General features: G+C 39.2%; 1 protein-coding gene across 1 annotated transcript in view; it reads left to right on the top strand.

Moving 5' to 3' along the window:
- The window catches only part of NFKB1 (nuclear factor kappa B subunit 1), a 74425-nt gene that overhangs the window by 43259 nt on the left and 5006 nt on the right, over positions 1-26160 (top strand). The window contains exons 10-22 of the mRNA XM_089526055.1: positions 1802-1893; positions 2307-2445; positions 7848-7985; positions 8513-8602; positions 10068-10244; positions 11942-12083; positions 17463-17577; positions 18491-18692; positions 21086-21255; positions 23120-23222; positions 23905-24029; positions 24965-25031; positions 25800-25972. Of these exons, the coding sequence (XP_089382181.1) occupies positions 1802-1893; positions 2307-2445; positions 7848-7985; positions 8513-8602; positions 10068-10244; positions 11942-12083; positions 17463-17577; positions 18491-18692; positions 21086-21255; positions 23120-23222; positions 23905-24029; positions 24965-25031; positions 25800-25972 (1733 nt within the window). The remainder of the gene's footprint in view (positions 1-1801; positions 1894-2306; positions 2446-7847; positions 7986-8512; positions 8603-10067; positions 10245-11941; positions 12084-17462; positions 17578-18490; positions 18693-21085; positions 21256-23119; positions 23223-23904; positions 24030-24964; positions 25032-25799; positions 25973-26160) is intronic.

The following is a 26160-nucleotide window of genomic DNA, read 5'->3' as shown; positions in this document are numbered from 1 at the left end:
AGTGACCCCTCATTTTGGTAAAACTGGAAAAAAGTGACTTCAAAGAATTTGCTTCCAGGCTCACTTCGATTGCACTGAGAATTGTTCTGGTGTGGAAAACCACTCCAATGTCACCCCCCTTGGCCCCCTGTGTCCTGCTCCATCATTCCCCTCCTCCTTCATGTTATCTCGCCCCCCCCCCGCCACCCTGCAAACCATCCCATCATTCCCATCATCCCCTGCCTTCTCCTGCATCCCAATCCTGGCCCCAGCAACCCCCAGCAAGCTATCCCATCATCCTCTGCCTTCTCCTGCATCCCAATCCTGGCCCCAGCAACCCCCAGCGAGCTATCCCATCCTCCCCTGCCTTCTCCTGCATCCTGATCCTGGCGCCAGGTACCCCCAGCAAGCTATCCCATCATCTCCTGCCTTCCCCTGCATCCCAATCCTGGCCCCAGGGACCCCCAGCGACCTATCTCATCATCCTCTGCCTTCTCCTGCATCCCAATCCTGGCCCCAGCAACCCCCAGTGACCTATCACAACATCCCCTCACTGCTTCTTCACCCCATGAAGAATGACAGCTATGGAGGGGGCAGGGAAGGAGGACAGCGTCCAGAGCCCCACTGAGCATGTGCAAGGGTGCCGATTTGAATCGTTGAACCCTCCGGTGTCGTAATACAATGTGCACTCACCCCGCTTTGCTTGAATCCGCATCACGTGACTTGCTTGGAATAGAACTGACTTCACTTCCCCGTCAGTTCGGAAGGGCAGCGGAAAGGCAACCAGGTGTGGTAAAACATCACGTTTTAACCTTAATTCGCATTGCTAGACAGGAGTGACTCTGGATCTGGTGTGAAAAAACATCACGCTTCACATTGCTAGAACAGGAGTGACTGTGGATCTGAGCTGCAACCCCCCCCCCGCCCCCCAGTGTGATAAGGTCCATACATACCTTTACAGGGATAACAGCAGAAAAATACTCAGAGCTCAGGAAAGTTTCTTTTCTTTGCACTATAGCCACTGCATTCTCTGGCCAGAATGCTAAGAGACTCTGGGAGTTGTAGTTCCAAAAATGATAAACAATTGACTGCTGTTTTTCCCCCTTTCATCTATTAAAATGGGAAAGTGTGGAGCTGACAACCATTTATGTGCACATCACATGCATTACATGTATACTAAATAGAGAAACAACATTGTCCTGAAAACTAATAGCACTTCACATTACACTGTGAGCCAAATAAGGCATAAAATTAACTAATAATCCATTATCCCCAAACCCCTTTGTAACAGCAGAGTGTTAACCAACAATAATGCAGGAGTGAAGAAAATCTCAGTGGGAAGAAAGATCCATGATTTAGAATTTACCACTAAGAAAGATGTAATAGGCCTATTTATCTTCTACATAGCAGTTGAATGAGTACAGGGGAGCAAAGCAAGTCATCACCAGCTGTCTTGAGTGGACAAACATCTTTCTAAGAGAGGATGGGACCATAAAGGTTTCTTGGCACCTGATCTTTAGCGCAGCCTTTCCCAAATCTAACACTCTCCAAGCTGATCAGAGTGCAAAACCCACTATTCCACCATATGCCTCCTGCAGATTAGGAATGATAGAATTTTTATTCTATCTGGAGGGATGAGGAAGCAACATTTACCATCAGCCATAAACACCTCCAGTGACAACAGAACTATAGCAAAGGTGATGTCAAATGGCAGTAGCATGATTCACATAGTTAACTTCTCATTTTAGACTGGAACTGTTTATCTGGCACAATAAGGCAGAGGATTAATCTAACAAGGTATGAACTTGTGTTATCAATACAGATGATATTCAGATCCGCTTTTACGAAGAAGATGAAAATGGTGGTGTCTGGGAAGGGTTTGGAGACTTTTCACCTACTGATGTACATAGACAGGTAGGTCCGGTTTACATGCTGGATTAGTAATAATGCAAACAACAATTTCAACTTTGGTTATTGTGTAACCATGTGTGTGGTCTGATAAAATCAATGTTACCACTATCTTGCCTTCAGTATGTCTTGAGGAAACTTGTCCGTAGGGAAATAAAAGACAAGGAGTTTTTTTTTTCTCCTCTGAAACAAGACTCCTCTCATCTCCATCATGTTTGTGAACAGCCTTCCAGTACTTGATGAGGGCTGTTGCCATGGTAGCAGTAAGGAGGAAGTCCCTCTAGTTACTCAACAAACATAATAGGCAGCATATAGACAAAGGTGCCATTATATAATCTTTGAACAATATATAGAATACATGTGTGATAAACCATGTCTGTTGTCAAGTATCTGATTGTCTGTTTCATGTTAACCTACAGTTTGCCATTGTATTCAAAACACCAAAGTACAGAGATGTCAATATTACAAAACCAGCATCTGTTTTTGTCCAGCTACGGCGGAAGTCAGATCTGGAGACAAGCGAACCAAAGCCTTTTCTATACTATCCTGAAATCAAAGGTAATGTATGACAATTACTTGGTTTGCTCATCCAGAAAGACATACAGAATGCCAGCAATACAAGGAATTCTTGTATATTTCATAGTGTGGCGTAATGTGCATACTTGGTAATGTTCCTGCAGTATTATAAACGTTACATTACAGTATTCTCCAGAATTAATAGTCATATGTACTCTGTCCACTCAGCAGCATGGATTCAGTAACAAACAGATATGGTCCAAGGGTAGCCTGAAGTAGCTTTATATTTGTATGTAGTGCTGTGTTTCATTACATAACTGTGAAGCCTCTCCTGCACAAGTGGTGACAACAGTATTATGCAGCTAGATACTTGTGCAGCAAAATTAGATCATACTATCTGCTGCACAAAAATAAACTGGTATTTAAATCAACCTTCCCTAGCCTGATGCTCTCCAGATACTTTGGATATTGAGCGTAGTGACTAGCATTAAGGGAGTTGTAATCCAACAAAACAAAAGAAGAAAGCAACATGACTTATGAATGGCTTCTGCCACTGCTTTTGTCTTCAGAAGAGGAATCCTTTAGGATGGAAACTATACAGATCTGTTCCTGGTGGGAGTGGGAAGAATTGGCACGATAAAGGAATTTTTATTCTGCCACTCAAGAAGACAAAGTGTGTTGAGACATGTTTCACTTGTATATAACATTATTGTCTGCTGTAATTCATGCCAAGCTGTTTCAGATTTATTTTAAAAAATATTTTTATTAACACACAAATGATTCTACATATATAAAACATACAAAGAAAACAAAGAAAAAACCTTAAAAAGAAAGAAAGAAAGAAAGAAAGAAAGAAAGAAAGATAAAATACAAACACATTGACTTCCTTCCCCAGAGCAATTGGCTATACAGTCCCTCTCGATTTGCGGGGATCCGTTCTGGACCCCCCCCTCCCCACAATTCTGAAAGAATGCAAAAAACCAAGCCCCCATTGGATATAGTAGCAGCGCAGGCCAACTTCACTTGGTTCAAAATATGGCAGTCAGATTGGTTACATTAACATCCTGGAGTGAACATATTGCACCCATACTCAAGTCACTCCACTCGTTGCCAATTAGTTTCTGGGCAAAGTACAGAGTGTTGGTTTTAACCTTTAAAGCTCTACATGGTTTGGGTCCGGGTTGTCTACAGGATCACCTTCTCCTGTATAATCCACCCCCATACATTGAGGTCCTCTGGGGAGCAGTTGCTGCAGCCTGCAAGAACCTGACTAGCAGCCATTGCCCAGAGGACCTTCTCATTGACTCCCCCCCCCCCCCCAACACTTTGAAATGACCAGCTGGAAGAGATCCGACAGCTAAACCAGCTGTAAGAATATAAGACAGACTTGAAGATCCCATCTCTTCCAGCAGACCTATCAAGGCAGTTTTTAATCATGAATTTTAAACATGAATTTTATATTTAATTATTGTTCTGTTGGAATATAAATATTGCATAGATCTCTTAATACGTGTATTTTATGTGTATGATTATGATTATGTTTTAGCTATGTTGTAACCCACCTCGAGCCGTGAGGAGAGGCAAGTAAGAAATAAAATTATTATTGGCGGTTTCCAGACCGCCAAAAAGTATGTGCTCGGCATGTACTAGGGTTAGAAAGAGGCGTCCTTTCTGGACGCCCCTAACCCTAGTACGCGCTGAGCACGTACAAAATGGCAGCACCCATTCTACATGGGCGCTGCCATTTTGACGTAGCATACGCTTAACATCCACACATCTCGGTGCCATTATGACACCGCAAAAAGTAGCCGCTTTTTGCGGCTTCTTTTTGCTCCGCGGAGGAGTCACACGGTTTGGCCGCTGAGGCTCCTTCGCACAGCAAATGAGGGCGCCGGCAGACCGCCCTTTCAGGTGGTCTGGAAAGCCCCATAATTATTATTATTATTTTGTCCTTCTTGGCTTCCCATCCGCGGAAAATCAAGACTACGAATGGGAAGTCCACAGACTAGTAGGGAGAACTGTACAGTCAGGCCCTCCTTATACGCGGGCTTGCCTTCCTAAGTTTTATCAGCAGTCTTCTTGAGGTGGTGCCAGCAAGTCCATCCATTTTTGAGCATATAGAACTCTATAGAACCCTGTATAACCCTATTTTGACCTATAGAACCCTAAATGGCTTAGGATACACGAAGGATCACCTTCTCCTGTATGAAATGGTCAGATACTGAGTTCTATTAAAGAGCCCCTTGAGATTCCATCAGTGTCCAAGACAGGATGGTGCAAAGGATTTTATTTATTTTATTTTTTGCAGCATTTCGAACATGTATTCTTTACTGATGGTCTCCAAAGCATTTTTATTTAAGTAAGCCATTATCTTTGCATGTAGTTTTTTCAACTGTACATGATTGTTTAAAATAAGTTGGGCTAGTTTTTATCACCTCCTATGATTAGTAATGTATGTGATGTTAATGTAATCTGCTTTAAAGACTATGATAGAAAGATGCAGTGATTACAATAAGCGGTGACCTTCAATCAGTTAATTGAATGTACTTCTCAGGGCACACTATTAGTTCTTTCAAATTGCATAAGTGTATTCTTGCATGCAGTTTGGAAAAATTGTGCTAAACAGATGTGTGCTTAGGTTGGCAACAGCATGGCATTTCAGCCTGTGAGAAACTCTAGCAAAGGAGAGAAACCATAATCATTCTTGGAACAACATATGTTTGAAATGCATCAAATTGGCCATATGTATTTTACAAGACTGCAAGTTTTGGTATGGGATAAGCAGCAACTCATAGATTAGATGGACAAATAAGGGAACAATTAAGTTCACTGTTGATAACTTATCATAACTGGAAGTGATGTGTTGCTAGGGAATTTCCAGGTTTAGCATTGAATTGATGAACTCTGCACAGTTCTTTTCTTAGGACTCAGAAAATTTTGTGGTGCATGTTTGAACTTTACAGAAACTTTCAAAAACTCCCTTGACTCCTCCAGATCTATCCTTGCGCTGACTGTGTGTATTGTCAGGGGAAATGCCCAGATGATAGATAATTGTCTACTTACGGGGCATATCTTTCATTCACTTGTTATAAATATATAGAGAGAGTATATATTCATTGGGTATTGTCTAAGGCTGGAAACATATATTTCTTATATAAGATGCTTGTGTCTTACCATGTGGGTGTATTCAGACTATCCAAATATAGTTATGCTTTGTTAAATTCAGTAGTTATGAACTGAGTGTGCATGCAGTTTAACTAGCATGGCAAATTTTTAAGGAAGCATTCCAGGTCAAGTATTTAAAATATTTTCACTTATTTTCTTACACTATACAGTACAGCTAGTACAGGAACATACAAGACTGTTTTTCCAGCTCAGAATGTTTGTCCATTTAACTTAATATTGTTTGCTTTGACTGGCACTGGTCTTAGGCAGAACAGCATTTAAATCTGTTGCAGGGGTGGTGTTGAACTGTCTGGATGTCATCCGGACAATTCAAACCAAAACCAAGAATTAGGCCCTGCGTTGTCTGAACTCATCACTGTGAGTACCAGGGAAGGACATGGCATTTGGCCATTCAGACACAGCCCCTGTCACTCCCTTACATTTTTTGCAATTTAGATTGAACAGACATTAGATGTTTGGACCAAAGGCATGCCTGTATAAGGCACCACAAATTTCATGAGAGAAACTCAACTCAGGAGACATGACCTGGGCCTTATATAGGCCTGCCTCATGTTCCACTCACTTCAATCAGCTAGGCTAACCCCTGCAGCAGTTGGTATATAATTTGAGGCTGTTTTGGTGCATACCAACTGCTCAGGAGCCACTCTGTTGTATGCATGGATGGCACATACTCTTCCTACTCACACTGGATTAAAACAAGCATGAGGGACATCCTGTATTGTGCCCATATGAGATAGGATTTTCAGCTCCCAAATATGGGATGTCTTAACTAAAAATGGAACTACTAGGAACCCAAGTTATACTTTATTTTGTGTCTGAATATTTTGTAAGACATATATTTTATAAGTGTATGCTTTCATAAGTTGTGAAGGACCAAGTGAGTTCAGAAATGCTTTTCTTTTTTAATTACCCTGAAGTATACTGGTGGATACATCAGCTTTGGAACTTGAGGTTTGCCTTGAGTGTATAAGATATTGCCTGATCTACCTTGTTTTTGCTCATATCTTAGTATGTGATAAATGTAGTTATGCTCCTTGTTTATCTGTTACTAATTGGAAGTTCCTGGGTAAGTGAAATGCCTCTTGGGAGTGGTGTGGGCAAGTACCAAGGACTCTAATAAATTTCACTGTGTTCAACTGTCTCTTTCCTGCTATGTTCCTATGTAGCCTAATATCCTGTTTGGATTTTATACTTCCTTTCATCATGTAAAGAAGCCCCACTTTTTTTGAAAAAAAGAAGTGTGCAATTTCTAATTTTTGACACTGGGTACCAAATGTAGCAAATCATAGTGCACCATGCAGATTTAAAGAAAACATCTACATATGCTTTATTGTTTGTGTCTTGGACAGGGAGCAATTAATCATTGAAAGCTCTTCTATATGTGTGTGTTCTCCCACTGTGTCCTGCTGTCACATTTCTCCATAATAGTGTTCTGCTGCATTGCTTGGCCCTGGTCTTATCCATGCTTTCTTAGAGAATGTAAAACATATGGGACAGCAAGACAGGGAGTAAAATTCCAGTTGCCCAAGAAACAGTTTTTTGTTGTTTTTTTAAAGACCAGTGTCTTTTGAGAGAGCCAGTGTGGTGTAGCGGTTTGAATGTTGGACTACGACTCTGGAGACCAGAGTTGAAATCCTTGCTCAGCCATGGACACCCACTGGGTGACACTGAGCAAGTCATATACTCTCAGCCTCACAGAAAAGCAAAGGCAAACCTCCTCTGAACAAATGTGGCCAAGAAAACTCTGTGATATGTTCATCTTAGGGTTGTCATAAGTCAGAAACTACATGAAGGCAAAGAATTGTATTTTGACCAGGGTTTTTTATAGGCACTTTTACATGATAATGACCAACCTAGCATTAATCATTATTACAACATGTAAACACAGCTGTGTCTTTCCTTCCCCTGAGTCCTCCCTGTGCAGTTTGCAAGACACTGCAAGGGGCTTTAGTTTTTGGAAGCTGTAACTTCAAAAGTTTCTCATTGCTGCATGCAACTTTTTCCAATTGGCAAATGTAAGGAGGCATAGCAGTTTTCTGTTCACTGCAGCTATGGAAGTCTTTAAAAAAATCTGAGAATGAAGAGTTTTTGGTTCCCCATCCAGGAGTAGCTGTGTTGACCAGGTAACAAAGGAAATTAACACCCCAATCCACAGGTATATCTTTATTGGGCCAACCAAATGCTCTATTTTTAACCTGTTTACCTGTTGCCTTGGGGAAAGAATCCCTCTCACCCTTTCCTTTGCTCCAAAAATGCAGATAAAGAAGAAGTGCAAAGAAAACGACAGAAGCTCATGCCTAACTTCTCTGATAGTTATGGTGGTAGTGGTGCAGGTGCTGGAGGAGGTGGAATGTATGGAGGAGGAGGTGGTGGTGGTGGTGGTGGTGCTGGATCAGGTAAACTGTTCTAAATCAATGAGGTGCATTTTGGAATTGTTTTACTCTACATTTGGGAAATGCCCATTATTATAACAGGTGAACTTGTGTGTCAGGAGATCTTATAATTGAGCCAGCCTCGTAAAGCAATTTCAGTATTGGACTAGGATTCTGGGACACCAGAGTCTAAATCTCTACTCAACAATAAAAGCCCATTTTGACAAGTCACACTCTCTCAGCCTTAGAGGAAGAAAAAAAGCAAACTTCCTCTGAATAAATCTTGCCAAGAAAACCCAGTGTTAGGTTTACCTTATTATTGCTATAAGTCAGATATACCTTGAAGATGTGCAACAGGGCTGGAAAACCTGTGGCCCATCAGATGATTTGGGGACTGCAGTTTCAGTCATCCCCATCCAATTTATACCTTGATGAAGGTTGATGTGATTAGTAGTTCACCAACATCTCTGAAATAAATAAACATTATTAAAATAGTTTTTGTGGGGTTAACCCACTAGCTGATTGATAACTTTTTACTGTTTTTCTTAAAGGATATGGGTACTCGCCATATGGTTTTTCTGGTTATGGAGCAATGCACTTCCATTCCAACACAAACAAGACTGGTGCAGGAATGAAACATGGTAACGTATTACAGCTTCCCACCACCCATCCCATCCCACTACTGCATTCATTATATTTACTTTACAAAACCGAAACAGCTTCATAATAGGTTTATGACTTTGTTATCTGAGCAATTGCTTACTTATTTTATTCTAGCCCTTTACAAAAAAAAGTGACAGGCTCCTACTACAATGGGCCACAGTCTTAAAAATAAACACAAGGGATAGAACAGGGAAGGTGTGGTAGATGGAAAGATGTGTAAAGGCTGTACCTGTATGTGTTTCACTTAGTTACAAAAGGGCAGGGTGGGGTATCTCAAATGTTGCATGCCCTAAACAGTGGTCTCTGGGATGGCAGTATGTCACATACCAGTGTTAGTCAGCCTGGAACAGGGAAGGTTGAAACCAAAAGTGGGTGGTACCCAAGGCTTTCTCCCTTTTCCAATGAATTCCCCCTTTCATGTATCAGTGAAGCTTAGATGAATTAACTGAGCAATAGGGCCTTATATTGAGGGAAGTGGTGGTCAAAGGGATGACTCACACAGTGAGAGAAGGATTAATTCTTTGCTTCCCAGCTGCCATCCCATTGAAAAATCCTTTCCCCAGTGATGCCAATGAAAGCTTTCTTAAAACCCTAATTCTTGGAAAGAAGAGCATGTTCTACAAAGAAGAGCACAGTGATCTATAGGCCAGCTGTGTGGTAGGGTACTAGAACCGAGAGGTTGTACAATAGGCTTTCTACAGCAGTGTCTGTTGCATGAATTTCCAAGTTGTGAGAAATTTTGCTCACTGCTTTCTGCTATTATTTGTATTCTTCCTCGGGGTAATGAAGCACAGCTTGGATCTTTTGCAAATATATAACTAATGTTATGGCTGGGATCCTATTGATCCATTATACTAGTGGTTGCACTTTTTCCAGGGCCATGCAGTGATGGTGATAGAAGGCAGCTTATTTCTCCAGTGCTTTACTTACTTTAGAACTATTGCATCTTGGCCTTTTTCCTCCAGCCTTCTGTCTGTTACACAAGTATAATTATGCTGGCAGGCTGCACCAACAGAATTTGAGTTCATGGCTAGAATCCTGTAAATTAGTTCAAACAAGAATAGATCCATTGATTCAGTTGTTGAATATTGAGTCAACAAATAGGTAAATCTAATTAATTCAAAGGCTCTATTCTGCCTGGTGGCGCAGTGGTTAAATGCCTGTACTGCAGCCACTTCAAAACCATAAGGGCTCAAACTCGACTCAGGCTTGCATACTTCCGAGGTCGCTAAAATGAATACCCAGATTGTTGGGGGCAAATTAGCTTACAGTTGTAAACCGCTTAGACACTGCTTAGGCGGTATGAAGTGGTATATAAATGAAGCTTGTTTGTTTTGTTTGTTTGTTTGTAGTCAGTACTAACAATAGGATTTTGGTCTATGTGTTCACTTGTAAATCTTGATCCATATGAAAGTGATACTATTTGTTTCTGTCTTTTCGAAGGTTTCTCAAATGACATGCCTAAAAAAGATGCCGAAAGTTGCTGCACCAAAAAACACAGTGTGAAATTCAAAGAGAAATCAGAGATTGGAGAGGAAAGCAAAGCGAGTATAGGCACAGTTCCAGAGGTAGAAAGAACCACTTTATCATGTGATGATACAGCAGATGCTTGTCTACAAGGTAACTGATGAACAACTTTATTTACCTAGGAAGAAAAAAATTGGATTGAAGGGTTGGGCAGTACATGCAACATTCAAAATTGTCAAATCTGATTAGTCCTGGACATGCATTCTCTAAATGCAGGTATCTTCTAATGCATTATTTATAAACAGTAGAGCCAACTATGCCATATTATGGATTTTTTTAGTATCACTTTTGTAATTATTCAAAATGAGGGCTTTACACATAAAATCAAGAATAAATAGATGAGATGCATTCTGGACAATTGTCACTACTTAATCCAAGATGAGAATGACAAGACCTTTTATTCTTTGGATTGTGTTAAAATATGAATTAAGGTGGGTGGAAAAATGAGGAGAGACATAGCAAAAGCAGTCAAAGGATATAATGTGAAGTCAGACCAAATTACTGTATGTCAGTAAGACTTCAGGAAAAATATATCCATATAACTGTAATCCAGGTTTATGCTTCAGCTATAGAGGCAGAAGAAGAAGAAATTAAAAGATTCTATGCTGGAGTCCAGAAGGATATGGATTATATATCAAAACATGATTTCTTGTTAATCAAAAGCAATTGGAATGCAAAATAGGAAGCAGAGCAAGATCAAGGATTGTAAGAAAATTTGATCTATGATCAAGAAATGAAGCAGGAGAGCAATTGACTCAGTTTTGTGAGGTCAACAGTTTGTTGATCGCAAACAAATTCTTCAAGCAACCCAAGAAGCAGCTGTATTCACTGACATCACCTGATGACCAACATAGAAGTCAGACTACATAATAGAATCCAGAAGGTGAAGAGGCTCCATTCTTTCTGCAAAAAGAAAACCAGGAATTAATGAATTAATATCAAAAATTATGATAAAGCTAAAGAAGAACACTAAAACAGTCATCTTGCCAAAATACAATCTGAAGAACATCCCCATAGAATTTAAAGATAATGTGAAAAATAGATTTGCACTATTAAGATTAATTGACTGGGAGCTAAAAGAACTCTGGATTGAAGCCAAGGAATAAAGAAAGAGAATACATGGAAGAGATGAAAATGTGACATTCATTTGATGAAGAACCATATGAAGATGAACCTCCAACATTAGAGAGTAAAGTAGAAGCTGCAGTCAGAGCATGCAGGAAAATAAATCACCAGGAATAGATGGCACACCAATAGAGCTGCCTCAGTCTGTATAACTAAAATTTGTCAACAACTATGGAAAACAAAAGAATGGCGTACAGATTTGAAACACTCAGCTAACAATCTAATGCTCAAGAAAAGGGACACCAGAGACTGCTCAAAATTCTACTACAAAGACTTTCACCATATATGAAGTGAGAAATGCCAGATGTCCAGTGTTCAGGAAAGAAAGAGGCACTAGGGATCATATTGCAAACACACGTTGGATAATGGAACAAACCAAGGATTTTCAAACGAAAATCATCCTGTTGGATGAAATCAAAGGAAACATTCCAAAGAAACAGCCCACAGTTTCTGCTAAGTTTTCATCATCCATGAAATAGCTCTAGATGAAGTGGTTTCCATCAGACTTCAGGCTTCAATTCCATCCTCTCAGGAAGATTTCAGTCAGTGAGAGCCTTAAAGTATATCTTAATGTAGAATAATCTTAATGAATATCCGACAGCCAAATTGCATCTGATGATCTATATGTTACTCCTAATCAAGATGGCTATCTCTTCTTCCCACAGGTGCTTTCTTTTTGGAAAAGGCAATGGAGCTTGCCAAGCGCCATGCCAATGCCCTCTTTGATTATGCAGTCACTGGAGATGTAAAGATGCTGCTGGCTGTACAGTGCCACCTTACTTCTGTCCAGGATGAAAATGGTGATAAGTAAGTCTGTAATTCTGTGAGGCTTGTTGTTGTGTGCCCTCAAATCTTTTTTGTTTGTTTTGTTTTTAGTTATGGTGACACTAACAATGGGTTTTCTTGACAAGATTTGTTCAGAATGCCATTGCCTTCTTCTGAGACTGAGAAAATGTGAACTGTCCAAGGTCGCCCAGGAGGTTTCTATGGCTGAGCAGGGATTTGAACCTTGGTCTCCAGAGTCATAGTCCAACACTCAAACCAGTACACCACACTGGCTTGTATCTCAGAACATGACAAATTCTACTCTGATAGAAATTGTTAACAAGAACAGCAATATAAAACATGTTTATTTAGAAGCAAATCACACTGAATTTGAAATTTAGCAATATTGTATAAGAAAGAAGCCTAGAATGGGAAAGAAAGATGGATAATGGATGGCCATTTTTTCTCGTTGTTGAAAATGTTCTTCCATTCTGAATATTTAATGAAAAATATTTATTTATTTATTCAATATAATTTACATCCTGTCTTTCTCTTGCCATGGTGTCCAAGGCAGCTTATAAAATACATTAAAAGAAAGTACTGCTAAAAGTACTGATAATAATAAAATTTTAAAAAATTAATTATCTATCTATTGAAACATCACATATTTGAAACAGTATAAAACATTTTTTAAAACTCAACAGTAAGAATAAAGAATGTCACACACACATACTATTAAAAACCTTTCTGTCCATGCAGCTAATTGATAAGCACTTGTTTAAATTAAAATGTCTTTATCTCTTGGTGGAAGGAGAGTAGAGATGGGGCCAGCCTTGCCAGGACAAGTGTGCCAAGCTAGTCTTCTTTGGAAAACAATGTCCAACATTGTACATCAATGAAAAGGATCATAACTTTACACTTACAGAGTTATACAATGTCACTGCATTAGTGAATTGCGACATTGGGCAACCACATGGGCATGTGTAACTATCACCACAGTGCACAATCATGCTCAGTCACGCACTCTGTATAATGATTATTGTTGTTTGTTGTGGGTGTTTATGGCCAAGCTGGGAATTGAATCCTGGTTTCCAGACTCATAGCCCAACACTTAAACCACTACTTCACACTGGTTAGTTGTGCACAATGCTGAACTATGCAGAATTGTATCTCATGCACAGATCCACTTCTTCAACTTTCAACTGAATACATCCATTCTGCATGGGATAGAAATGACCAGCTACTTCCATAAAGGGAGCTTACACACGAAGAAGACACCGACAAAATTCCACACCATCTCTCTTTATTTTTTTAGGCTTCAGTCCTAAATTCCAAATTCAGTGCAATTTCCTTATAAAACACGTGTGCTTACTATTGACCTGTTCTTGTTAAAAATTTTCTCCAGAGTTGAATAGGTCATGTTCTATTCCTGAGATGCTAGAAGGGAAAAAAGCAGTTTCAAAACGAGATGACATCCAAGTGATTCATTATAGCTGCTTCTCATTTAGAGAGAGAAAGGGACAAAATAACTTGAGTCATCACTGTGTGTAATGTTTCAAAAACAGGACAATTATTTTCTGTTCTTCTTTTGTCCTCTTTTTCTATTAGAACAGATTTAATAATAATAATAATAATAATAATAATAATAATAATAATAATAATAAATAAAAACTTCTATTTCTATCCTGCTTCTGTGTTACAAACAATTGAAGATTAATCCTAGAGCAGCCACTTCTGCTTCATAACCATTCCTCTAGCATTCCTGACCATTGGCCATGCTGGTTGGGACTTACATGGTTTGAAGTCCAAAAAAGGATTTGAAATCCAAAATAAGGTTTGAAGCTCAGGTCTCCTAGTTATGTTGAAGCTTCAGTCTCTTGTAGTTCGAGTCCTTGAAGTTGATACTCTTTCAAAAGATACTCACCTTAGCTAGAGAAATCCCATGCTGGGAAGTTGGGGGAAGGAACCTAAAAGAATAGTGCAAGTGGTCCATAAGCTTGTCAAAAGGATGATAATGATGAGCTAGCAGGTTGAGATTTAGACTGCCTTCCTTTTCAGAAAACTAGGGAAAAATCATCCTGCAGGAGGCCTGCTAGGCTCTTTGTGCCAAGAACCTCCAGCCTCCCAGGTGATTCATTCAACAACCAAATTACTGGTTGTTAGTCTGCTGTTTACTTTGTCTTTGTTGCATACTAGTTAGTATTATTTTACAGACATTTTAATCATGTAACACTGTTGTTTTAGATTGTATGCTGCTTGGCAGATTTTTATTCTTTTTTCTTATTTTATTTGACCCTTACTATGTAAAGCACTGTCCAAACTTTACAGCGTTCTATAAATAGATGTTAATAACAACAACAACAACAGAGGAAGGCAGGTGCAGCAAATGATTTTTTTGCCTGAACTACTCGTTTGTTTCCTTCTTTGTACAAGACTGGCACAGTGAAGCTCACCACTGCCCTCTGATGAGCATGATGAGAAACAAGCCTTCCTGTCACCTTTGCTTTATCCCATTTCTGACAGCTTCCTGCCTGTTACCACTTTCTTACATTCATGCTTGGGAGAAAGGTGGCAGGGAATGTATATTGACAATACATACTGGGTGTGACTATCAAGTGCTCCATCGTTTCCTGCTTCAGGGCATAGCAGTTGGGATGAAAGTTTTTTGGGTGCCACTCAGTGATGACTCTCTGAGAGCCATTGCATTGGTTGAAGCCCAAACCTTGCTTGTGTTTCATGCAATAGGGAGAGGTAGGTTACTGGTCAGCATGAGTCAAAGCTTGCATGACTCTTATCTTTACAGAAGCCTTTGCAGAATCAATCTTTCTTCTGTATGTTGCCTCATTCACACCAGTAGTAGAGAGGAACGGGGGAGGGGGGGGGGTGTTTGGTTTTGCTAGCAAGTCCAGCCAAAGACTGTAGGCCCCTCCATACTGGAACACCCTGGTGAGGAAATGCATAAGATCCTGTGTGAGGCAGACCAAAAAAAATATTTATTTGTTTGTTCGTTTGTTTTATGTCACCTTTAGCTTACTTGCTAATTAGCTTACTTGCTGTTCACCGCTATGATCTTTGGAATAGCGGTATATAAATAAAACAAATTATTATTAATTATTATTATTTACTTGTAAGGTATAATAAACTCTTGCAGTTATTACAAATCTTCTATTGGGGACACTTTTCACATTGATTCAGCTGATCTCAGATGTATGCTTAGCTTGTGTGGATTGTTGGTAGGCCTTTTGAGCCTTGGTGCATTAACCCATGAGAACTGAAAGTGTGTTGTAGAATACATCCATCATTCTTCTATGACTATACCACTTCACTAGAAAATTGATAATGGCAAGCAGGCTGCATTTTGTAGAAGCTTGTCTGCTGGTTCTGTATCCATACTGAGGAACTTTCAAGCAGCCCAGAGTTCGCTACCACGGTTTTATGAAGTTGGAAGTTAAGAAGGATGTTGATCTGTCAGGTTGGATGTGAGGAAATAATGATTGAACCTCTAATTTACCAATAGGTCCTATGACTTAAGTTCTACACTTTCCGGCATCTTTTGGTGAAGGTTGACAAATAGCACGGCTATGGAAGTTCATTTGACCTTTACTTATGGAGCTTTTCAGTATTTAATGTGTTCCCATTTTTTTGGACCATGTGCCAACTCTTGGTTACCTGCTGTCTTATAATTCTGATTAAGCTTTTGGGCTCTCTTCATCTGCTTATTGCTAAATATTGAACTGGGTTTCTGTAAGCCCACTTGTAGCCATTTGTAGCTCTCCTTGTTTGCAGAGTGTCAGCTGGTACAGGGGTGGGATGTATCTAGGGATGTATTTCCTTCTTTGGAAAATACTCTCTGGTGGGAAATTCCCAACTTGGAGAGAAAACTATCCTTGGTATTAATCAACATATTATGCTTGAGGGTATATGTTGCAACATCGTTATGGATCCTTTTAGCAAGGTAAGCCTTGTCTGAGGCCCAGACTGCATGTGAGGTTGACTACATGGTTTGCCTTTCGTTCCAAGATTTTTCTATCAGATAGCGGGAATAGAACCCCCAATGCAGATGCATGCAAGATGGGTGGATTTTAGGTCTCTGCTTCCCTTGCATACACAAGAAATTGTGGTCTTTGTGTTTGGCAGAGGGAGCTTGGATTTTGCAATCTGTTTCAGTGTACATGTCAAGCATGTTAGTTTTTTCTTTCCTCATGACTCATTCCAACTATGTCTCAGAATCCTATGATATTTAGTCATAGCCTATGTTCACATGAATTCCTCAGACTGTTTTTAAGCAAAATGTTGGGTTTGGGGTCATATGAAAAATAAAAGAGTATTATGGACCCCGAAAGTTGACAGATTGGTGTAAAGTTTTCTTGATTTCATGAAGTGCATGTAGCTGATGAAGTGGTTTCAGATCCCAAAAAAGCTTATACCACAAGAAATCAAACAAGACTCTTGTCCCCCCCCCCCAACATGGCTACCATGTCTAGAAATTGTGGTTCATCCTTCACAAAAAACACAAGAGCCCACATGTCCTAAATTAATAATAATAATAAATAATAAAATTTTTATTTGTACCCCGCCCTTCCGGGTGATCAGGGCGGCTAACAAAATGCACCGAAGCGCAAACAAAATACAAGATTAAAAACATACAATAACAATAACAATCCTTAAAAACACTGAAAACCCCTTAGCCCAACCTCACGGCCACGAGAGAGGAGGGAGGCCCACAGGATGTTTAGTCGGGGAATGCCTGATTAAATAGGAAGGTTTTTAGGCCCTTCCTAAATTGGGCCAGGGTGGTAGATGAGCGGAGCTCCGTGGGCAACATATTCCAGAGGGCTGGGGCAGCTGTGGAAAAGGATCTTCTAGCAGTAGCAGCCAACCTAGCCCCAGGCACCTTCAGGAGTTGCTGCCCAGATGTTCTGAGGGTGCGAGGCGGAATGTACGGGAATGTAACTCTCATTAAAACTCTGATTTAGAAGACATACTCCTGTTGATTGATTGAGTGCATTTTAGACCACTGCATCTCAAGTTATCTGATATTGGTGTTGGTATTTTTTCCCTTAAATGTGCCATGGATTGGTACCATATTTTACCTATTGGCTACACGTGTTTCATCCTTTCCTGGAAATTCAGTAGGGACTAACAGCCAGTGGCTTGGAGACTGTTATCAGTCCATGGACCACCACTTTGTGTAGCACTGTTTAAGATGACCCAGTGAGAATTCTCTGGTGACTGCATATTGATAGGTATTCCTCTTACATCGTTTTGGTATAATCTGGTTATGAGATACTAAGCAAATTTCTGGTGAAGCCTATTTGAAATATACTGTGAACAACTCTTGAAATATTTGTTTGCTTTTTACATCTTTAAATGTATTTTTCTATCATTTCCTTCCCTCCCCCACCCTTTGATCAATGCCAGTGTCCTTCACCTAGCAATTATTCATCTTCATGCAGAACTGGTGAGGAATCTCCTAGAAGTAATAGCGGATCTTGATTCTGCTGACGTTCTCAATGTGAGAAATGACCTTTACCAGGTATGCAAGCAATAAGGACAGGGGATTCAACAAAGTTGATGGTACCTTCTCTAGGTGGCTCTGTGAAATTTTGAGGGAATCCCTGTTTTCCCTTAATCCCAGTCCAGTTTGTTCAACAGCATTCCACAACTTTTTGCAGCATTTGTGGGGCAGAGGGAGTATGAAATGATACTGAGGATGAAGGGAAGATTATAGAAGATGAATCTGTTGGACAAAGTTGGGTTTACTACACAGTGGGTGGTTTACTATAGCGTGTTGATTGCTTTGCTAACTGCCTTTTACAGTGAGTCAGAAACTTTGTGCTCCAACTTTTTGAATCCTGCTCATGGCAGGTGGGTGGAGGGGGTGTTCAGATTCTTGAGCCATGACTTTAGCTACTCAAGAAGCAATTGCAAGAGGGGACTTCCATTGACAGTGAACAACCAAAGAACAGTGGGCTGGACCAGGAAATACAAGAGGCAGCAAGATGTTGGGGGCCAAATCTAAATATGCAGCAGGTTTTGTCCTGTCCTTCCAGACTAGTCTGTTCCTTTGGGTGCAGTAGAGAATACTATGCTATCAACTGCCTGTGTATTTGGCCTCTGAACACAGACTTAGTTGGCTGGCATCTGGCATCTTGTATTTTGCTTCAGGCAGCCTAGTTAGAAAGCTGAAAGAGGCCTCAGAGTTTCAACTTTTCCAAAGCTGCACCACATATGATCTTCACAGTATTACCTTTATCCTCATTTTAAGGTATGGGTGCCTCTTTAGCATCTGTCATGTCGATCAGTTGAAATCTATTTCCCAATTTGTATCTTGTTAGTATGTTGCTTAGTAGAATTTGTTATTAACAAAAGGATTGGTATGAATAGTTTTTTCTGACAATCCTTGCCTTTTTCGCTATGTCCTCCTTGTTCCCCCCCCCCCCCCACAGACCCCTTTACACCTGGCCGTTATCACAAAGCAGGCAAGAGTAGTAAAAGACTTACTCAGTACTGGGGCAGATGTGACCCTCTTGGATCGCCATGGCAATTCAGTATTACATCTAGCAGTCAAACAAGGGGATGAGAAGGTGTTAAACATCCTGCTTAACCACAAAGAGGCATCTCTGATTAAAGACCTTCCTAATGGAGAAGGTAAGCAAATATTACATGGAATTTTCAGAATATCTAACACATTTTGTACTCTGTAGCTTATGCAGAGCAAGGCAGTGCTCTCTAACATCATTTATCAAATCTATTAGTACTTTCTTTAACATATAAACCCCTGAATCAGCCTAGTTATTATCTAGAGATAGTAGTCATGCAGCCCTTGGGCCTGCTAGACCAATCCAAAGCATTGGCATTTTCACCCCATGGCAAACCACACTTTTTCAAAGTTAAAAATCAGTTTCTATTATAAAATTCTATTTCTGTCAAATTCTCTATTATAAAATGCTATTTCAGAGACTGGACTGCGAAACAGTGATTTAAAAAGGCCTCAGATACCACTCAAAAGTGACTGGTGTGAAGAAACATCACTTCTGTGTGCCCAATACAGGAAACTGTAGGAATAAAGTGCATTCCACTGAGATCCAGAATTTGCCCAACTCATCTAGATAACTGAAATATCAGAAATGATCTTTTTTCCCAGATGATTATTACTAAATATTTAGAAAAATCTTAATCTATAACAAAGAGTAATAGATGTCAGGTCTCTGCCCCAATGAGCTTACCATCAGCAAAGAAGATATGAGAGGAATAAGCACAATCTGTATATCTGTCTCTTGCACAAATTCATAGGTGAGAGCTACAAAAGACCAAAAAATATACTACTCCTATCTCTACCTTTTATCATTACTTCTCCTGCTCAGCTACTTTTTGACATTCCCTTGATAGGAAAGGTATACTATAAACTATACTTCAGAAATGATGCATCCTGCTCCCACTTTTCCTGTCTTGTCATTTTGCCCACCCCTAATTCACTATTCTCCTTTATAGATGATAGTAGTGTCATTTCATAGTCTGAAACACAGCAAATTACAGTAGAGTCTTGATTATCCATCCTTCGATTATCCAACATTCCGGATTATCCAACGTCGCTGCTCAGTGATTTCTTTACATTTTCAGAGGACTGAACTGTTTATACAGTACATATTGTACATCACAATGTTGATCAGTGATTTCTTTACATTTTTGTCTGCTGATTTATACATTACAATGTTATTCTTATAACATTACTGCAACATTACTGTTACTGCAATAAAACTTCACTACGTTTGCAATTCATAGTGATTTCAAGGCTTTTCTTGGACCCTCTGGATTATCCAACATTTTTGGCTATCCAACTATCAACCCGCCCGTTTATGTCGGATAATCGAGACTCTACTGTATTATTGATGGCCAGGATACTATATCAGCTACTTAGTGGAGTATACATGACTAAGTACATTGGGACCTTGGTATCCACTGAGGTTTGGTTCCAGGACCCCCTATGTATACCCTATGGATACTGTTTTATTGTTATATTTTATTGTATTGTAAGCCGCCTCGATCCTTTGGGAGAGGCGGAGTAGAAATAAAATTTCTATAGCATAGTGAAATGATGTTCTTTACCTAAAATGGCAAAATCAAGGCTTGAAAACATGGATAAAAAATCCATGGATATGAAAGGCCAACTATATAACATGATAAAATCAGGGTTTGTTGTTTTGGAACTAATTAATATATATATGCAAGCTGTGGATGCTTGAATCCGTAGATAAAGAATCTATAGATAAAGAGTCTGTGGATATGGAGGGCAAACTGTAACCCCTTCTGGCCTCCCCACCTCACCCCAAACCTGATGGAAACCCATTCATCCAAGTTCCAATTACCAAAAGAATGGACCTCCTTCTCCTCCTGCAGGTAATGCCTGGTAAAGTAGGTTGGAGGGTTACAGTTATGTCAGTAGTGTAAATCTAGGCAACTGTTTCATATTCATGAGCACTACTTAGTAATGAGTGTGGCAGTATTGCCATGATTACAATTCCCCCTACTCCCCAAACCTACTTTACCAAGCACCAGCTTATGAGGAGGAAGTCCTTTCTACTACTGATTGGAGCATGGATGAATGATGTTTCTGTCACGTTTGGAGGGGTCAGGCCAGGTAACTTAGTTTAGTATATATAAATAGTATACATAAATAAGTACTGTATATATAAATAGGTGATATACGAGTCTGGCCAATGATGCACCAGGAATATTTTAGGGCTATCTCATGGGTATTTGGGGCCAGCAAAACATGACAGGAGCTAGAGGGGGAGTTAACTCTAAAATGGCTGCCACCTATGACTGTAAGCATCCTCATCATTACCAAAAATGTGTGCCATGTGACTGTCCTCCTGTGAAATTGTACCTTCCTGTTTCAGGGCCCAAAATGATTACTCCTTAATTAGGAGAGACCCTCAACTAGATGAATCTAGACTAATCCTGTAGCTCACACATTTATCCTATTTTTCCTGGGGTGTCTGTTCTTGTCATAACACTCCATTGTGCTTCTTCTATTGCAGGCCTGGCTGTCATGCACTTAGCTGTGATGGCAAACAGTGTGTCTTGTCTTAGACGACTGTTTGCTGCAGATATTGATGTCAATGCTCAGGAACAGAAGTCTGGGAAAACTGCATTGCATCTGGCTGTCGAACAAGGAAATATCTCCTTGGCAGGTTGCCTTCTTCTTGAGGTGAGCTCCATGGAGGCATTGTTTCTTTGTCTCTTTGTCCTGCTTATTTTATTTCCTCTTTTAGAGAAGAAACTGCTCTTTTTAGCGATGGAAATATTAATTTTGTTCTTATACTCTTGTAGCAGGTGACAGTTTTTTCATTGACAAGACACCCTTGCTAGACAAGGATGGGAAAATTGCAAATACATATCACATTTCCTACTCTTCTCATTGTCATTCTCCTACCCAGGTCAAGGTTGGCATCATGAAGGCTCCCTTGTCTCACCCTGCAATAATGTTGCTGTAGCTTTTCCTGTTATCCTGCTACTGGTTCTATTTTTGAGTACTGTACTGCAGGAACGAGATATATCTACCTCTTTTTACAAGAGGTTGGTGCAGTGTCTATATAATAATGCATTAGTATGTAGCATTCGTTACATTAAACATTAAACATTTTTATTTAAATGATAAATCACACTAACCTGTTACTGGGGTAAAAAGTGAGTACTTCTGGGACATTGTTAATCATAGATATGCCAGGTACAAGTCAGGGAATTAAAAGTGCCGTCCTAAGCAATTTTATTCAGAAGAAATTCTGAGTTCAGTGGCTTTTACTGCCAAGAAAATAAACATGGGATTACAGTCTTTAGTAGGCCATTTGAGGCAAGCCGAATGGACTGAATAGTTAAACCTTTAGAGAACTAAACAAAGTGTATCTGAGGAAGTAGACCAAGTCTATGAAAGCTCATGCTTCTTTTGCACAGTTAGTGTCAAAACTGTGATGCAAGAGCCCTTTGTATACAAAGTTAATTCCCAATTTAAATTGAAATTTCTGTATTTGAAATTAGTTACAATTCAGGTTCTGTGTTGTTCACTTGGTTGTTTGCTGGTTCCTGAAATTTTTCTTAATCTAGTACAGAGGAAACTATTTGTGGCTCACTTGATGTTGAACTGCAACTCTTGTCAAAATAGCTTTTAAAATGACTGGAAGGGGAATCCACGTACTGCAAACATGATTTTGGGGGCCAATATGGAGCCTGCAGCCACGTGATACCCACCCATGATCTTTCTAGCGATTTGGACATGATATCTGATAATCCTGTTAATTTTTATTAACCATTCTTTTGCTGACCTAAATTCTGCTTTGATTGTTATTTAACATTGCATTAGATTAGACCACAGCATTATAGAAGTTGCCCTTTTTAAAAAAAATATCCATAGAACCATCACGCTTATAGCTGAAGATCCCAAACATTATTTGGACTGTTTTGTTAAAAATATTTAACATAAATGTAGTTTTGATATTTGAAATGAATGAGATACACATATATCTCAATATTTCATTGTCCAAATTGGACAGATTGTCTTTTCTATCCATATTAAAGTCAATGAATATTATGCCATTGCTTCATTTTGGCACACTTCAGCACAGTCCTCACATAAGTACATAGACAATAGTAAGTGTATGTTGTGGCCCTCAACCAAACCAGACCATTTATACACTGCTGTGCTATAGCCCCAAAGGTAAAAGAACAACATCAGCTGAGCACATTTCCATTGTGCTTGGACCTTGATGCTGCACATTATTAGCATTATGATATATCATTGTAATAAACTGTAAGCATCCAACTTAATTTTTCTCATCTTCCTTCCCAAACTTTTTCTCTTGTGTGTTGTTTACATTATAAACTTGAGGCCAGAAAGTTTCTTGCTAAATATTTTGTAAGTCGACATGAAACAAAAAACACCATAGGGACATCAATTTGCTGTACCTTGAAGTAAATCTCTGCTTTCCTGTAGGCTCTTTTGCTTTCAAATTGGTCAGAAATTTGCGGATGCATCAAAGTGTGATGCAGCTAAAACAACATTTCTTTAAAAAAAATAGGGGGAGGCATTTGTTGACAGTACTACCTATGATGGAACCACTCCACTTCACATAGCAGCTGGAAGAGGCTCTACAAAACTGGCAGCTCTTCTCAAAGCAGCAGGTAAAGAAGGACGGTGGCTACAGCATGTCAGTGTAGCTCAATTTTATTTTATTTATTACAATTCTGTGTGCACCCTTTTCTGAGTTTTAAAAGAGTTATCTTCTTTTTTAGTTCTTTAAAATATATATAGCAGATTATGTATGTGGCTACTATTGAGAAGTAACAATCTGGCAGACCACTGGGTTTCTGTTACATGAATCATTATAGATGCTCCACTGTAAAATGATTCGCCTTTTATTGCAAACATATCATTGGCAACAATACCACCAATACAACGTACCTTAAAATATAATAGTATTCTCTTAAGGTTGAAGAGTACACCTTTTTTATAAAAAAGATACAAGCTGTTCCTCCCCAAGATTAGACAATAAAAACACTTGTGTAAAATCCACAAGGAAATGTTATTGTTAAACTCACTGTTTAATGTTTAGCTTGTTTTAATGGTATCACCCTTATTCCTGACTTCAGCTACACAAGGGAGAGAGATAGAGAAAATACCCAGTCAGTTTGCTGGTTTTGTTAAAAATTGGAAGAAATCAAACTAAAACTAAGCCTAACTGTATTGTCCTTTGGGGCTTGCATTGGAATTGGCTGTGTGTTAGGCTAGAAAGGTCAAATGTAGTGAATATATTAAGACATCTGTGATCTTTTTAAAAACATCACTTATATATTTTCTATAAAGGTGCAGATCCCCACATTGAGAACTTTGAACCACTGTTTGAACAAGATGATGTGAAGGACAAAGATGGGGAAGATGAAGGGATTATCCCTGGAACGACACCTTTGGACATGGCAACCAGCTGGGAGGCACGTGATTGTTGACCTTGTGTTCAAAAGCAGACAGATGTGTCGTTTTAGGACTCGTTTAAGCATATGGCTTACTTGTGTAGTACTGAATTATGGCTTAGACCAGTGTTACTAAAACTTATTATTATTAGTAGTAGTAGTAGTAGTAGCAGTAGTAGTTGTTGTAGTACTGTGCTTTTCCCCAGAAATTGGGACTCAAAGCGGCTTATAGTCTTAAAACACAGTACAGTTAAAAACTTACAAAAGTGACAATTTAAAATGGAATTAAACTATTATAATATTAACAGATCATTTATTTAAAAATAGAATACAATTTAAAAAGATAAAAACACTTAAAAACCATCCACTTTAAGACAATACCATGTGACCAATGCATATTTTTATTCATACATTCATGTATATTCATATTTTATAAGGAAATAGTATTATTCAAATTAGAAGTTTTATTTAATTAAATTTAATACAGTTGGCCCTCCATATCCACAGATATTTTATCCACAGATTCAAGTATCCACGGCTTGAATATATATTCCAAAAAGCAAGCCTTGATTTTGCCATTTTATGTACAAGTCACCATTTTACTATCCACTGTAGTTAATGGGACTTGAACATCCAGATTCTTGTATCCACAGAGGGTCCTGGAACCAAACCCCAGCAGATACCAAGGGCCCACTGTATCTGACTCAATGCATGTGTAAATTTTGCAGATAAAAAGTTTGAGAGGAGTAGCAGGAGAGATCAGAGCATCCAAGTGTCATGCCCCCCCAGGAGTCCCACCCCACTGTGTGAGAATCATAGGCTATGACTTACAACAAAACCAGACAAATGAGTTATTTAAATAGTACAGTTGAACTGAAACTTAAGGAGGATTGGCTAAAGATGATGATCTGATTTACTGTTAGCATTTGTTAACTACTTTTTCTCCTTCCCAACAGGTATATGACATCTTGAATGGCAAATGCTCAAAGTCAAAGGTGGCTTCAGATGACGTATTGATTCGAGGTAGGAGAATACTTCCGTAGGGGAGAAATTATTTATTTTGCCTCTTACTCCTCCAGCTAGTTTGTTTGGTGTTGTTGCAGTTAGTTTATTGTAGGGCATCTATATAGTAGATAATGGTTTAGGAGATAATACTTTACACTTTCATCCATTGCAAAGGGGCTTTGGAATGACCAAAGTACAGACTTATTCCTAAGAGCTTTACCACATGTGAAAACAAATGGAGCACCTTTCTCCATCCTTACCACATAGTATTCTAGTGCTTCAGTTTTCTTCCCGTATGAGCCAGTTGTGAAAACAGGTCTTTAGTCAAACGGATTTTTCAACTGTAAAAAAGATGCACTTTTATAACCAACTGATGCAGGAAGGGAACTGAAGTGCTACGATGTCAAACGATAAGGCACAGAAAAAGCCCTTAGTCTCTGGCTCTGTTTACTCTTTCATAGAATCATAGAATTGGTTATGCAATAAGGCTCTAATTTACAGTTGTAATAAACAATAATGTGTTTCATACTGTTGTACATAATCTGTTGTACTTACTGTATTCTTCCATTTGAACTGAAGGGAACATAGCCAAGGTGAATAAATTTATAGGAAAAATACTAAATGTGGTTTAAATATTAATGTAACTAACAAATAAAAGATAATAACAGTGTGTACCAAGGAGGTTTTTTTGAAAAAAAAATCTTCTGTTATATAAGTAACAAATAAAAGATAACAACAGTGAATATCAAGGCATTTATTTTTTATTCTTCCCTTTTCGTTTCCCAGGAAACATGAAAGAGCTGAGTGACAGTGTTAAATCACAGCTTTACAAGTTACTTGAAGTGCCTGATCTGAACAAAAATTGGTCCATGTTGGCACAAAAGCTGGGCCTAGGGATACTAAACAATGCCTTCCGGCTGAGTCCTTCTCCATCAAAAACTCTACTGGATAATTATGAGGTAACACATAATTATGAGGTAATACATCTTCACAACATGCTGTAGTGGTTTGAGCTGTGGGCTGACTATGGAAACCAGGGTTTGAATCTCTGCTGGGCCATGAAAACCCACTAGATGACTTGGGCAAGTCACATTCTCTCAGCCTCAGAGGAAGGGAAAGGAAACCCTCCTCTGAAAAAATTGTGCTA

The sequence above is a fragment of the Sceloporus occidentalis genome, unplaced genomic scaffold (genome assembly GCF_023333645.1).
Source record: "Sceloporus occidentalis isolate IW3139 unplaced genomic scaffold, rSceOcc1.0.p SCAF_5, whole genome shotgun sequence".
Lineage (NCBI taxonomy): Eukaryota > Metazoa > Chordata > Lepidosauria > Squamata > Phrynosomatidae > Sceloporus > Sceloporus occidentalis.
Note: the sequence above shows the minus strand (reverse complement) of the source record. Positions and strands in the feature narration are given on the sequence as shown.